Source organism: Chelonoidis abingdonii, chromosome 6 (genome assembly GCF_003597395.2).
Source record: "Chelonoidis abingdonii isolate Lonesome George chromosome 6, CheloAbing_2.0, whole genome shotgun sequence".
Lineage (NCBI taxonomy): Eukaryota > Metazoa > Chordata > Testudines > Testudinidae > Chelonoidis > Chelonoidis abingdonii.
Genome location: NC_133774.1, coordinates 123,904,924 through 123,921,605, shown reverse-complemented (window position 1 = coordinate 123,921,605; position 16,682 = coordinate 123,904,924). Strand labels below are relative to the sequence as shown.

Sequence of the window (16,682 nt, the reverse complement as noted above, 5' to 3'; positions counted from 1 at the left end):
TGGGACCTGGAGTAGAGGGCGGGCCCAGGTCCCTCCCTCTCCACTCCCCTCCTCCAAGGACACTAGGGGAGTGATTAAGAACTGGTTCAGAGGCGAGCAATAGCGCCCTGAACCTACCCCAGAGAAGAGAAAGCGCGAGACCCAGAGAACAATACCGGCAATTTGCCACACTATGATGAGGGGAACTGAAAGAGACCTGGCACCTACACAAGGATTCTTCAAACCCAACTCATATTGTGTGTCCTACCTCACCTCTTCTCCCCTTCCCCACCACAAAGGATGTGTCTGGTGATGGAGGCTGGCCTGTGGGCAGGCAAGCCTCCTCTCCTGACGGCCCCACGCTCACACTTTCCTCCCTGACGTAGTTAGGTCCAGCTCCTCTCCTTTAGTCAGCGCCTGCTTTGATTTCCCCTGGCTGTTTTAAATGCCCAGAATTAGAGTTGACTCCATCCTGAGACAAACCTGGTTCACTTTGGCTCAGCTTCTCTCTAGCCGTTGCTGTACTTCCAATATGTTAAATAAAGATAAGGCCCTTCAGCACCATTATGCTTGATAGCATGTTTCCTGCTTTCCACACTGAGGGGTCCATTCTCCTGAAGTCACCCCCCCACATCGATGGAAGTGAAATCAACGGGGCTACACGGCAGTGGTGAAATAGATCCTTCATTTTTCCTTTGCTGGTTTTTTTCTTACCAGGTGTGTTTTAGTTGTTCTGCCTGGTTAAAAAATAAGGAAAAGGATTATTACAAACAAAATGAGTGAGTTGAATCTGGCCCAGTGACTTCAGTCCTTTTAACGCCTCCATGGCGCTTCTTTTAAAACACTTACTGCTGGCATGATTAAGTTTTGCTTTGGAAGGAAGGTTTGGACGTTACTGGAGAGGCAACTGATGGTCCTGATTTTATATCAGATGTTTCTTTCAAAAGAGAAAAGTTAACCTGACATTAATCCTTTCCTTAACTCACGTTATAGTGTGTGCTCCTGCCAAGAGAAACAACTTTTTGAAAGAACTTGGATTTTGGGCACTTTATATTAAGGTTCTGTTTACAAAAAGTGAATACATATGATTAATAGATGTTTTAGGCGTGTTACAGACACGACAATATGTATTATAGATTGTTACAAGCATATCAGTAGAAGGTGCAGTAAAATGGCTATATTACATTGTAATAAGCAACCTATCAACCTGTTGGGCTCTATAACAATTGATTAATCATTTATTAATACACCTATTCATCATTTATTAATTTAAAGTGAGAGCTGGATTTAACTTGGAAATATGGACTCTTATGAGTCTGCGTAGCTAAGTTATACCTTGGCATGCTCATATAGAACACTTCCAGGGACAAATCCAAAGGCAAAATCTGATTCACGGTCCGTGTTCAGATAGACATGCAGTGACCCTTGCTTTTTTTCAATAGCTTGGATGATGCCTCCATCATAAGTCCATTAAAAAGCTTTTTATTGTTTTATTTTTCACCAATCTGGATAAAGCGATTAAGTATCATTTACCAAAACTGAAACATACCTTCCTGCTAACCTGCTTACCTAGAGACGACACAGAAATAGATATGATGATACATTCATACACAGGAGTCAGTGCATGTGCAGAGGAGAAAGATCAAAGAAATACAAGAAAATCATTTTTGATGTTATTTGATTGCCTGTTGCACTCTGAAGTAGAACTGGGAAGATGTCCGGTGCATTAAAAAGAAAAGCAATGACTATGTGACTTTCTACATTATTTTGTAAAATACATGCAGAGCAAATGAAAGCATTAGAATATTCCTGGTTAATAAAAAAAACAAACCTCCTTTTATTAAACATATTTATTCCTTAACAAAATCAGTATCAGTAACTATAATATTTGAGGCCACCTATCACCTTGGCTCTTACCTTCTTTTGAGTGAGTGAGAGAGAGAGAATGAATCACACAGAAAGCAAGTACCAGGGGCTGGGGGGATTTGTGCATGGAAATTCTTCCTTACATCATGGAATATCTCTGAAAAAAGAGGATAAATGTGCTTCAGAAAGAAAAATAAACGACTTAATGTTTTATTGCTAGATTAAAGGAAATAGTTGAGTGCTACGGAAAATAAAAAGTACGTTGAACTCTTCCTGTAACTTTAATTTTCAATCAATGGGAAAGGCCAGGACTCCCAGACATGAATATTTGAAAGATGTCGTTCATATAGAATATTTTGCTAATTGATCCCCTCTGGAGCTGTGATTGACAAAGAGATTCAGCCAATCATCTCCTTCCTCACATTTGCTATACTCCCAACCTGCTCCAAATTCACTTTGTTCTGTTTACACAGAACAGCATTTACTCCATTATACTGATTACATACAATGAATTTAGAAAGTTGTTACTTCTGGTTCCTGATGATACGTACGTATGTACATACATGTGAGTGAATGTGCTAACTGCATGCACATTTTTCAGAGAATCTTACTAAATAATAATAGAGACAGAATGGGTCAGATAATATCTTTTATTGGACCAACTTCTCTTGGTGGAAGGGACAAGATTTTGAGCTTCATAGAGCTTTTCTTTAGATCCGGAGAAGATATCCGGAGTGCTCTGTGCAGCTTGAAAGGTTGTCCCCTTCACCAACAGAAGTTGGGCCAATGAAAGCTATTACCTCACCCACCTTGCCTCTCTCCTATCCTGGGATCAACATGGCTACAACACAACTTCAATTAAATAATAAACAGGAAGGACTAAAATTAGTATTCTGAGTGTCTGAAAGGCTGCCAAAGAACAGAAGCTTTACTTAATTAAACGAACTGGATTTCTTAAATTAGCCTGAGAAAACAATTTGCTGGAACACAACTAAAAACACCGGTTCTTTTTAACTTAGACCCAGGGGATTCACTACACTGGACCAGATGCTTTCCTGGCATCATGCCCTTGCATGTCCAGCCACCAAAAGGACGCTCTTCAAAATGAAAACACTGCAAAGAGACAATCACACATTTGGAATAAAGGTAATTCTCTACTCTGTGCAGCATTAGTGTTGACCTAATGCCTTGTCGCTGAGGATTTTAAGAGCCCCCACGTTAAGGATGATGTACTTTGTCATCAGGATTCAGGAGTTCCAGAACATGCTGTTGCAAAGGAAGTTAAGCTAATAAGCCCAGATCTGTTTACTACAAAGCACTTAGCTCTATAGTCCCACCTTGACGAAGTGATTAATACATGTAGCTCCCATCCATGCAAATAGGAGTCATTCCCAGCCTTGGCAAGATTTCAAAAAGTAAATAGTGAGTTTGGATACCTCAGGATTGGAGCACCCAACTTGAGACATTTGAAAGGGCCCTGAATACCCACCCTCTGAAAATCAGGCCCCTGCAGATGTGTCAAGATGATCCCCCAAATCCCAGGGCTCTCACTAGTCACTAATGACTAGGGACCTACGAAATTCACAGTCCATTTTGGTCAATTTCACAGTCATAGGACTTTTAAAATCATAAATTTCATGATTTTAGATTTTTAAATCTGAAATGTCACAGTGTTGTAACTGTAGAAGTCCTGACCCAAAACGGGTTGGGTGGGTTATCATAGGGGAGGGGACTCACTATTGCCTCCCTTACTTCTGCACTGCTGCTGATGGCAGCACTGCCTTCGGAGCTTGGTGGCTGAAGAGCAGCCGCTGCTGGCTGGAAGCCCAGCTCTGAAGGCAGCGCCACTGCCAGCAGCAGCGCAGAAGTAAGGTTGGCAGGTAAGGAGCCGCTCCCCAGCTCTGAAGGCAGCACAGAAGCAAGGGTGGCAATACTGTGATCCCCCCTACAATAATCTTTTGGGTCAGGACCGCAGTTTGAGAAACACTGGCCTCCTCCATGAAATCTGTATAGTAAAGGGTAAAAGTACAAAAAAGACCAGATTTCATGGGGGAGACCAGATTTCATGGTCCATGATGCACTTTTCATGGCTGTAAATTTGATAGGGTCCTACTAATGACCTTTGAAAACCTTGATGATGGTGCCCAGCACATCAAGGTAAAGATATGATCCTTAGGTTATGAAGACAATTGATTTGGGAGAGGGAAAATGCGGGGAAAAAAAGATCTTTGAAATTTTCCTTTTTTGAAGCACAATATACTAAACAGTGCAGTGACCCTTGTTCAGAAGTCAGCCGTTGCCAAGTATTACAATACGGTGATATCAGAGGAATTTTAATGGAACCCCTCTATATGGAATCACAAGAAATATACATTTTAAGAGTTTATACCTGACTTTTGCTGAAGGGTGTCTACACTATCAGCTTTCTGAACAGGGATAGAGCAAAACCGAGAGTGTAAGTGAGCGAGCCCTTTGGAAACATAAAACACAGGGTCTGATTCTCCAGTATGTTGTGGCAACACAAAGCTGACCTGAAGCCGGCTTAGCAGGCCACTGGGTTTCCCCCAGCACAGAGGGGTGCTCTGGGAGTTGGCTGTGGGAAAGTGGGCATGGCCAGGGTGCCACTGTGCCCCATGATGGCTGTTGGAAGGGCCAGCTGGGGCTCTCAGCAGGAAATATAAATTGGAACAGCTTCAAGCCATCTGATTAGTGCCAGGGACGGGGGTGGCATCCAGGCAGCCTCAGGACTGCAGGAGTGTAAAAAGGTGGTGTAAAGCTCCAGTTGCACTGAGCAGCAGCTCCAGTTGTCTTCAGCAGCAGCTCAGGACCAGCACCACAGTTTCCAAATAATGGGGCTTTTGGGCAGTAATTCCACCGATGGCCTGCTCTGCAGTACCTACTCTGGCAAAACTCCCAGCTCTGGCTCGTTCACAAACACAAAGAAATTATGCACAAATGCAGCTTGTCACCATAGTTCAGCCACACAGTTAAATGAACAGTGATGCAATCTCCTCTGGTAACATCCCAATACTTTTCAGTTCATTAATGCTTATGGTCTAGAATGATGCTGTCTTCCTGCTACACTCAGAGGACTGGTTGGTTGGTTGAGAAGTGTAGCTTTGTGAATGCATAAGGAATACAAGATTGATTGCCTAGCCCAGGGGATAGGGCAGTAGACTGGGATTCAGGACACCTGGATGCTATTCCCCCCGACCTGCTGTGTGACCTGGGGGAAGTCAGTTCAGATCTCTGTGCCTTTTTAACTTCTCATTTCTTGTCTATTTCAATTGTAAGCCATTTGCAACATGGGCACTGCTCAGCACAATGTGGCCCTGATCTCAGATGAGGCCTCTAGACGCTACTAGAATACAAATAACAACCCGAGCCTACCTTTGATGCTTTTAAAAATTAAATTTATTTAAATAAGTAACAGTGGCTCTAGTATCATTAATTCTAAAAGTTAAAAGACAAAATGAAGATCTTTTACTGACTGTACCACAGAGAAAGTTTAGGGAATAAACAAATAATTTTTTAAAAATTCATCATTAAACTATCAATGTTGTTCTCTACTGCAAAAAAAAATTAGATTCTGAAATATTTAGTCACTTCTCACATTTTGCAAAGATGAATATTGCTTTTATTTCAGAGCAAACACTGATTATAAATCAGAAAAGAGCCACCAAATTATCTAACTTAAGAACATTTAAAAAAAAGACATTGTTAAACAGGATCAAGAGAGACTTTCCTTCACAAAAGCATTAGGTATTATTTTTTTGCAGCTCATAGGGTAGCATATTCTCACACAATCCCTACAAAAAGCTTAGTGGTACACAGGTGCATTATGAGTATCCTGTGAAGTATCAGGTATCAGATTGATAGGCCAAATGTAGGAATAACAAGCTGGCTGATTCTATGCCCATCTGAGCCTGTCTGGCATCTGCTGTCCTTCAGTGCTCTATTTGCTTTTCAAATGCACATAATACAAATGTTTGCAAAACACGGAAAGCTCATCTTCACTGCTAGCAGATCAGGAATAGGATAAATGCTTTCCTTGAATAACATAGATTCACACGTTAGGACAGAGGGGCACCATTTAGTTCAAATGATGGCTATTAATGCCATGAAAAAAATGTTTGTGGGTGGGGGGGAATCTATACTGGTACTAAAAAAAAATCTTATTAGCACTAATCGCTTCTTAAAGCAAAGAAGTAGGATTTTTCTTCATTGTATACTGTTTTATCAGATAATACTTGTGAATTAGTTTCTCCTTGTAAAGAGAATTCTGGAATCCAATAATGAAATGCAATGCTTCTGTCCTAATAGAGTTCAGAAGGGAATTAACGAAATTATAGCCAAATTCTGCTATAAGCAGTCACATTTAGATTCGTGCCTAGTGTCCCTTTGTGCATTTGGAAATCTCTTCCCTAATACTTTTAATAGTGATGCCCACTCCCAACGCCTGATCCTGGAAATTGCTGAGCAACATCAATTCCCAAGGGAGCTGCAGAAGTTCAGGATCTCTGAAGATTGGGCCACATATTTAGGTGCCAACCGTGGATTTAAAAGCCTGACTTTATGCATCTAGGTTTGGAAATTTTTGCCTTTAAAACTGACGCGTCCAAGACTAAATTCTTCACAACCCTGCCTCTTGGGCTGCCATTTATATCTGGGCAGAGGTATACTACTAACCAGTACATGCTACTAATCTGTCAGCATTTTGCACTGACTTTGCAGAGGTGCAAATGACTGCACAAAGGTGCAAGGCAGACGTGAGAGCTGAAGGAAAAGGAAAACTACCCATACTATATAAATATAACTTTTGCTTTTTTTTTTCAGTAATGTCCAGTTATTTGCAATAATGCCTTTGTGATGCTACAGTGTACTGCACATACAGTCGCCTACATGCCAGTCTCTTTCGTGAAGAGCAGCCTCAGAGAACTGACAAAACCTTGCTTCAACAGGATATTCCCTTTACCAGAGTCAGTCAAATAAAGGAGAACAATGTAAACCAAGAAGAGGTACAGTGTTTAGAGAAATGCATGTTTTCTTTCAGACATCAGCACCAACAATACTCAGAAATATGCATCAAGCTACAATGTACAGTTCTCTGAAAGAAGTACAGCTTAACCAAATTTCCTAACTCCACAGCTATCACATTACATTTACTAGGAGTCTGATCATTATATGCATGAGCATCTTCAGCTCACCCTGCAGTCAAAGGGGAGTGGAGGGTACTCAGACCCCACAGGATCAGGTCCTTAGTAAGGAGACAAACAGAAGGAGGAAAATAAGTTACACAGCCTGCAGAAGGGTCTATTTGGTAGCGTACGATGGATATTTCCCTTGCTAATGCTGCTCTGTCTTTCCCGGTCCAGTGAATGACTTTCTTAAAACTAAAGTAACATTTAATGCTGTGCACACACATTTGAAAGACAGAAGTAAAACTATATTTTAGAACTCATGGATAATAAATAGATACTAGAAATCAAGTTCTTGCTAGAAGTATACTTGCAATGTGTGTGTGAATCTTCCAAAAAATAAAGCCCAATTTTATTTCTATATATCTGTATCCACATAACTATGGATCTTGAGCTATGATTTAAAGGTGTAGCACAATCTTGGTATACAAATGATTCTGTCACTTGCTTGACGTGTCCCTAGATTCCATAATGATGTCACAACTTTGTGATATATTGGAAGATGACAGCCAGGTCATTTGTACTAGATCAATGAGCAATGAATGGTAAAACTCCTACTTCCCTAAAATAGGGGCAAGGTCTTCTATGACATAGCTTCTTGTGACTTAACGGCTTGATACACCTCCCATTTCAGTCAATAGGGATCTTCCCATTGACTTGAATGGCAGCTGGATTGAACCCTAAGAGTTTAGACCAACGTTTTACAAAAGTGATTTTGAGAGCCTTGGTGTTTGGATGCCAAACTTGAGACATTATAAAGGGACCTGACTTTCAGACAATGCTGAAATCAGGTCCCTTTAAGGTGTCTCAAAAGTGGGGCATCCAAAATCATTAGTTGGCCTTTTGAAACAATTTGGACTTCTCTTTTATAAATTGGTTTAAAGAGCTGTCCTTCGAGGATGCTGTAACCATGTTTGTTTGTCTGTTTGGTAAATCCAGGAATTATTTCTAGCAGTATCTACAGATCCAGTGTAAATTACTGTATATTGGAAAAATATCTCTATTCATTATATACCACCCAGATGGGAAAATCTAAGAATGGTTCACAAGAAAATAACCTTTGTATGGTAACTATGAAAGAAAACATAGGCACTTCTGCTTCAAGAGTTACCAGTCTTTGATAATAGCTCCCTTAATCCAAGCCATACTTGTTAAGGAGAAAAATCCATGATAGCACAGGTCATCTGTTGCGTAGGAAATATAGTTCTCAAACGCATGTGTGTACTTGAATCTAGCTTCATAAAATTGTCCCCATTGACAATGGAAAGCAGGTGACAACCACTACAGAGAACTTCCATAACCCAGGTTAATGCTTTCCAAACACTGTGACAGAAGAAAGCTGCAGGATCTTCCATCAAGTGATGCTGCTTGCTTTTCAGAAGTAGATTCTCCATCAACCAAACACAAAAGTGTCAAGTGCAATTTTTTCCCAGGAAATATTTAATCTCTCGCTCTTTCCACTTTTTAAATTATTATTTAATAGCAACTTACTTTCTTCACAATGGACTAAAGCTACTGACCTAGTGGGAATTTTATTTCTGGACCAGTTTAATGTGGTAGTTGTTGAGAAAAACCTGTGCTAAAAGGCACTGTAATTAACTGATTTCCTCACTCTTGTAGCATTCTTGTATATGCAGCAATATATTGTCTCAATAATAGAATATAATTAACACACATTTGGAAAAGAGCTCAATTTTTCTCAGTAGCACCGCTTCAATAAGGATCAAAGCGAATTGTCAGCAAGCCACCATCTTTCTGCTTGTTTATAAAGGTCTGGCTACTGAACTAAGCTCCTTTAGTTCAATGCCCCCTTCATCACTTACAACTGACTGAACAAACGGGTGGTGTTAGAACATGGATGTCAGACTTGTTGATAGGAGTTCAGAGAGCCAAACTTTCTGGAAGCCTGAGTGAATGAAACAAAAGTGAAGTTTTCACAGTGGTCAAGTTTGACTTTTTTAGCCAGCTTTGGGACGACTCCCCTCAGGGAGCGGAGACCCATCCTTTGTTCCTCGTACCACACATTGCCCATGCCACTAATCTCCTTCCGTGCAGTCAGATAGAAAGGAGACTTCGCTTCCATCTGGGTTGGGGGCCGGTGGATGTACATGTACTTATAAAGGAGGCAGTAGGGACACCGCTTGTGTCCTTTGGAGTGCTCGTGGTATATCTGGCCATAACACACTTTGTTAGAGCTCACCCTATGTTCTCGTTTCACACTGTCCGTTCGGGCAAAAAAGGGCCTGTTTTGTGAATCTTTGAGTAATTCTATGTCTCCGTACATTAAGTCTGCATGCTCCTGCAAAGTCCTCATGTTGAGGTACTGGCTGTTATATTTCACCACAGTGGATAGCAGGGCTACCGGACTCTCATCACCCAAGCATCCTGTTCTCCACATCTCTTCTTCATCGGACAGGGAAAAATACACGATATTGCGAGAGCGAGCGCCAGACATCCCAGCCTTACTGAGCACCCGGAGTTTCTCCTTCAGCTTTTTAGTGGAGGATGTGAAGGTGCTGCTGGTAATGGAAAATCCCACCCCAGCATTCTTCAGAATCCGGTCCAGGCCTCGGCGGATAGCATGCAAAGACGTGGCTAGGAAGTCCGAACCATCCGTTTTCTTCACTGTGATGTAGAAGTCCTCAAGGAGTTCATTCAGCTTCGAGGCTGGAATCTGGAAGAAGAAAAATGTAAATGTCAGTGTTACTACATGCATGGGATAAAATTCTGACAAGTTTGGATCTAGATCCAAATTTTCCCAAACAGCAGTGATGTTCACATCTAGGGCTTAGGCCTGTCCCATGACAGACATTGACCAGCAGTGAACTTCAGTTTCAGATTTCTCCAAAGTGTAGCACTTTTCAGATCCAGGGTTGTGGTTCAGGTCCATTTCTATTCTATCGCTGGCATAGGTCAGCCTGCTTGTGGATAGTGAAAGATGCTATTAAGTGGGAAGACCCAAATGTCAGATCTTTTCACGCTCTGCACAGAGGAAAGGTGCAAGATGCAACATGCTCCCAAAAAGAATGTAGTAACCTTGCAGTTTTGGAAGAAGGGTGCAGATTTGCGTAACTACAAGGAGAATGCAACGTATATGGATGCTGTACTGACAGGAATGGGAAATGTAGCTGTATGGAGCAAAAAAGGCAGCCTGGAATAAAAGAGCTGAGGTCCTTAGCACTCCCCTGCTAGGACACTGCTTTGCAGAGATGAGGACACCACTGGTATTAGGGGACCAGAATTAATGTAAGGTGAGAGAGCTGACACGTTCCGATGTTTAGGGTGGGGCCCCTTCCACTACAACACCAGAACACCAATCCCCACCTTTTAAGAAACAGAGGGTGGAATCCTGTCCCCACTGAAGTCAATGGGAGTTTTGCCATTGACTTCACTAGGATCAAGATTTCACCTAGTATGAATATATCTGATGCTTGGAGTACAGTGCATGCCTTATATTCTGTACTTTTCCCTGTTAAGCTCTATCCATGGAAACTTTCCATTCCTCCTATTCATCGAGATATACTTTCAGCTTCTATAAATCTCATAATTAAAGGAAAGCATTAAGCTGGTTATAATGAGATGCTTGCGATAACAGGAGGGATGGATGACAATATCTCCTTTGATTCCTAGAGTCTGAGAATTAAGAAGCATTCAGGGACCCTTTGTCTGTAATCACAAGCACTTATCTGGGCCATTTGTATGTCATACTTGCCCTGCAATCAGACTTTGTTAACCTGCCCTCAGAGGTCTGTTTCAGCTCTCTCATTTCTTCTTCTGGATTACAAACACATCTGTAAACTATGTAAACAGATGCAAGCCCAAGTGGCAACAACCTTCTTAAAATGGACACCTTCGAATCTGAAAACAAAAATATTTCCTGACATTACAGGTCATAGTGGGACACGCAGGCCTTGGCATTCTAATGTTGTATCACATCCTTGGCACTCGAGTGACATTCCTCAGATGCCCAGCATGCACTGTCATTAATCTCAACAACACAGGAAACCCTTCCCTTAACCTGCAGGCTGCTTGATACACACAGCTTCTAGGAACTCCATTGCATCAGTTGTAAGGATGTCTCAACTCTGCACCCTTGTGTGCTGAGTGCTGGTATCAAATGTCCCTGTTACTGCTTTGGTCATAGAGTAGATTTTTATCACCGTTACAGGGTTATTATTATTTTTTTCTGTATTACTTCAGACAAGACAAATTCTTAGGCTCCACTCTCTCAGAGTACATGCTTAACTTGAAACATCTAAGTAGAACTTACAGAAGTTAAGCGCATGCTAAAGTGCTTGCTGGACTGGGGCCTTAATGCCTGACCCCTAGAGAGAAATAAGGCCCCTTAGATAAAAAGCATATTCTTTGGGCAAGGACATGAATATCCTGCCATCTCTGGGCTGCCAGCACAGGGGGCGTGGCTGGGCAAAACAGGGTGTGGCCAGAACTCCTCTGTGCCTAGTTTGTCCCTGGCTGCTGGGACAGCCCCACGGGGAAAGAAGACCAAAGACTTATTCGGGGTGCTGGGCTGGTCCCTGGCTAATACTGGGATCATGGGAGCATAGAGAAGGTTTAAATCCTCACCTTTATCTAGCTGTGTTCTCTATTCATGGTCAGCTTACTTGACCAGAGGAGCGGTCTCAGGCCTTGTCTACACTTGCAAGGCAGCCTGGTGAGGGGTTACAGCGTTGCAACTTACAGGTGTCTAAACCTAAAAGCTCAGCCAGCGCTGCAACTCCCTGTTTGACAGCGCTGCTGTAACACCTGTGTCTGCTTCCGGTGTAGCAGAGACCAGCGCTGGTGAAGCAGCGCTGGTCATCAGGTGTGACACTCACCAGCGTTTATTGCGCTCCAGGGTATTAGGAACTTATCCAGCATTCCTTTTCAGCCTCTCTGGTCACCACTTAGCACTCCACTGCCTGGGCTCAGGTGATCCGTCCTTTAAATGCCCGGGAATTTAAAAAATCCTCTTCCTGTTTGCTCAGCGAGCGTGGGTGCAATCATCAATCAATCAATCAGCAACAATGCCTACGCCCCAGAACGTTCCCCAGCATGGAGCAGTGCCGAGCTGCAGCAGGATCTAATCAGTGTTGGGGAGAAGAGACAGTTCAGTCCCAGCTGCGATCAAGCCGCAGAGAATTATATATTCTACGGCCAGATATCACAGTCCAATGCAAACAGGGGCTATGACCGAGATGCTGTTCAGTGTAGGGTAAAGTGAAGGAGTTGAGGAGTGCCTACACCAAAGCCCGTGATGAAACCGTCGCTTCTGTGCTGCCCCCACTACTGCTTTTTCAAGAGCTGGATGCGATACTGGGATTGTAACCCACTGGCCAATCCTGACATATCGGACATCACAGCCGGAACCAGGGTGAAGGGGACACAGACGGTGATTCCCTGCCAGACTGCAGCCAGGCAGCTGGTTTTCTACAGGAAAGCAAGCCAGTCGCTGCGTTGTACTATTGAGAGGTCAGAGGAGTCTGTTCCAGGTAAGAAGCTTTTTGATATACAAAGACTGCAAAGTTGTGGGAGCAGGGGGCTATGCCTACGATGTGAATAGCCATTTGATTGATCTATATAACGTCGTGTAATTGGCCTTCTGATCTCCTTCAAAGTTTCCAGCCAGAGCGTGTGCACATGCGCTTTCAACAATTTTATGGGGAGAGAAACTGTGTCCTTGTCCCAGCCAGGCTAACACGTGCCGCGCCATGTGCCCTGAGGGTGGGGGACATGCTACACACAGGAAGCTGCGTAGCGACCCAGCGGAATCCCAGTAGCTGTAGAAGGGTCTCCCGCTCCCGCAGTGACGCCCTGATAGCAGCGAGATATCTTGTCTGAAGGTTACATTCTGTGGAAAATGCCCAGGTACTGTTAAGTGCTATTTCCTGGCTGCCGCTGATCTTTGCATACACCATATGGCTAGACAAAGAGAGAGGGCAGCCTGAAAACCCCCACCCTGCCCCTTTGAGCCGTGTGTGAAGATGCGCTTTCTTGATTCCTGTACCTGATCTTTGCACTAAACCCCATGGCTCAACAGGGAAAGAGAGAGGCGACCTGAAACCCCCCACCCTGGCCCCCTGAGCCCGGTGTGGTGCCAAGATCCTTCTTGAGTTTCCCTGTACCTATCTTTGCATAAACCCCGATGCTGCAACAGGAAAAAAGGACAGGCTAGCCTTCAATAACACCACCACCCACCCCTGTGAGCCACCTTCCTTTCCCTCGGGTGCTGCATGTGTTATTTCCCTGTAGCAGAACCAATCAGACCCACTTCCCAGTGATCAAATGGATTTAAACGCACCATGTGCATTCGATCTGCTCGTGTCCAGAGTGTGGTATGTTCACCTGTCTGCGAATGATGGTACAGAATACGTCTTAAAAACAAAGCCTCTCTTATTAACATTTAACCTTTTTTTGTTTTAAAGTGGACCTTGACTACATCTGGGCAGCAAACAGATAGTTCTGAAAGGCCTAAGAAACTTAAGAAAGAAGCCTAGGAAATCGAAGAAACAGCTTGTGAAAGCATCCATGAAATGTTTTCCGCAGACGAAAAAGTTACAGCGTATGGCCGGGACAACCGTAGCTTAAGAGGATCAGGCAGCAAGAGAACCAGCAGATCGGCTTAAGCCTCATGGAACGCCACAGGACCTCGTGCATAATGGTGAATGCAGGAGGGCACTACCTGTGCGCCTAGCCCATTACCCTCCCCAACTGCAGCACATTGTGCCCCACTGTTTCCTGCAAAACAGCCCATTTCAGCATCCTGGTGGCTGTCCCCACCAAGATGTCCCCCCCAACCACCAATCCGGTTCACTCACAGTCAGATGAACTGCGACCCTTACCCATGCATCGAACCCCCCTCACCATGCACTTTTAGATCCTCAAGATGCAGCAGGCAGGGTGCAGTAGCCCTCAGGAGAGACATATTCAAACCATGTGAGTGAGATGCTCCTCACCGTACCCCCCTTCGCTGTTGTATGGTACTGTATTTTTTAATGAAAGGTTTCTTGTCTTTTAAACAGTCTTTTTATTTCAAAAGTGTAACATACGTGTACCAAAGTGCTGAAATAGAACTGGCAAATCAATTGAAACAGCTGCAGGGTAACTGCTGTCGGCACCATGCCCAACTGCCTAGTGGTGGAACGGCACCCAACTTACTGTTGCTTTCAGCCTCAAAAGTGCTCCTTTAAGGCATCCTAATCCATTGAAGCATGTGCTTGGGCCCTCCTTTCAGCCTGCTGCTCTTGGCTGGGCAAATTCAGCCTCCAGCGTGAACTCGCGAGGCCCATTCGTCGCTGAAGGTTTAACCCTTCCCTTCCAAATTATGGAGGATACAGCACGCGGTTATATCACGCTTGGATGCTGCTTTTCCAGTTTGTAGCTTCCACACGAGACGTCTTCCCATCTCTCCCTTCAACGCCAAAAGCACACTCCTAAGTCATTCCGCACGCCTCGCCTTAGTTCGACCAGCGTCCTGCTCCTGTCAAGCTCCCTGTATCACGTTTCTAGCCAGAGGCATTAAAGTCGTAGCGGGGTTTCCAAGTTCACAATGGGGCATTCGAATCCCAAACTTGATCTTACGGTCTGCGGACAAAGTCCCTGCCTGCCAGCTTCGCTGAACGCACTGTCCGAAAGATTGCGTGCATCATGCGCACCTTTCCAGGCCGATGCCTGTGTAATGTCAGTGAAAACGCCCCACGTGATCCACAAGCGCTGGGGAGAACCACTGAGACAATACCCCTCCGATTAATGTACTCGGAATGCCAGGTGGGTGTGCCGAGGATAGGAATATGTCGTGGCCCATCTATTGCCCATCCACAGTTAGGGAAACCCATTTGGGCAAAGCCATCCACAATGTCCTGCAACATTCCCCAGAGTCGCGGTTCGTTCTGAACAGGATGCGATATAATGGCCCTGCATACTCTGCACACCACTATTATCCACGTCGACTTTCCCACTCCAAACTGGGTTTGCAACGATCTCGGTAGCTGTCTGGAGTGGGGGGCAGCTTTCCAGGACTGCAATAGCCCACCGCGCTTCTCCACTGACAGGCAGACTCTCAGTCTCGTGTTCCGTGCGCCGGCATGGCGTTCGGGGCAGAGCTCAGCACACCATCCCAAGGAAAAGTTGGCTTTCGCATCCTAAAGTCTGGCAGCCACTGCCTCGTCATCCAGACTTGCAGGACGATGTGATCCCACACTCCAATAAGTACTTGGTTCGAGCCAAGGGCGGCGTTCCACGCTGCAGAGCACGTCCGTTACTTGCCACAAGCAATTTAGTTGTCAGCAGTTGTCAGCAGCATTTATTTCATTCATTCTGACGCTCTCACTGTCACTTGGAGGCACTAAGGAAGAGATTCAACTGCCAGCGGGATTGTGCTGCAACATCATCAGCAACATCCTAAGCAGCTCAGGCTCCCATTTCTTCCTGAAAATCACACCGCGGCAGAATCACATGGACACCAAAACGGCTGAAAAGGGGAAGTGGCACCACGGGGTCGTTGGAACAGGAAGCGGAATGACCCGCACCCTTCCGGTCCCTTCCCACAAACCCCCAGGCAGCAAATTGGACGAGGTGCTCTGTGGGATAGCTGCCCACAATGCACCACTCACAACAGCGCTGCAACTGGTGCAAGTGTGGACACACTGCAGCGCTGGTCGCTGTCAGTGTGGACACACTGCAGCGCTGGCCGTACACAGCTGTACGACCACAGCTGTAACGGCCAGCGCTGCAAAACTGTAAGTGTAGACAGTGATTTAATAGTGCTTACCTTAGTGATGTCCATGTAGTCTTTAAGTCCTTTTGTCATGCACCAGTATCGCCACACGTTCAGAGCATACAGAGTAGCCTTTGTAGTATTTGGGCTCACAGCGCTGATACACAGATACTTCAGGTCATCGTCGAAATTAAAGACAGGAAATTTGTTGAGTTTAGTCGAGTATGCTAGAAAACAAACAAAGATAGGGATAAAAACAATGTAACCTTCTTGGACTCTTTAGTCACTCAGGTTTAAAGCAACTTGGAATTGTTTACATGGGCCCGAGTAGAAATATTGAGAAATGAAGTCACTGAAATGGTGAAGTCCCATGAAGCTATTAAAGCGTTTTTATTGGAACTCTAGAATGTGGAATAGTATTTCCAGTATCGGATCAATACGGGATCATCTTGAGGTTGCCCCAGAGTTAATTTTTTTTGTGCTAAATACAGTAAATGGTACAGATGGAGCAATGCAGAACCTTTTACTGAGGAGGAGGGGAGGACTGGTGCAATGAGAGGAAAAAACAGTGAGGAGAAATATCAAGGGTTTGCCTTAAAGAACTACCTTAGCTGTTAAAAAGAAACGCTCCATTGCATGTTGGTCCTGATTCTGCACTGCCCTCAGGCATACCTGTGCAAACTGGGTATGAAATGCTACTCAGTCGGAATTCCCCAATCTCTCCCACCAAGGCGCTTTCACCTGCTTTGCACTCAGTGCAGGATCAGGCCCAGAGACATAGTGGAGCCAACAGAGGCAGCTGTGAGCTGATGTGAGGCCAGGGTTACAGTGCTCGTTTCTTAAATTCTCCTCAGCAGCACAGGCGGGAACTGAATGGAGTGGATTGATGAAGGACCTTATTGTGGATATTTAGGCCTTTACTCTCT

The 16,682-nt window shown here is 44.3% G+C and overlaps 1 protein-coding gene across 1 annotated transcript in view; it reads right to left on the bottom strand.

The window, feature by feature from the left end:
* Positions 1–6,887: 6,887 nt before the first annotated feature.
* Positions 6,888–16,682, bottom strand: part of KIAA1958 (KIAA1958 ortholog) — a 128,149-nt gene continuing 118,354 nt past the window's right edge. Inside the window, exons 4-5 of the mRNA XM_032763582.2 lie at positions 15,811–15,983; positions 6,888–9,717 (exon numbers count right to left, since the gene is read on the bottom strand). Coding sequence (XP_032619473.1) covers positions 8,905–9,717; positions 15,811–15,983 — 986 coding nt within the window. The 3' untranslated portion in view covers positions 6,888–8,904. The remainder of the gene's footprint in view (positions 9,718–15,810; positions 15,984–16,682) is intronic.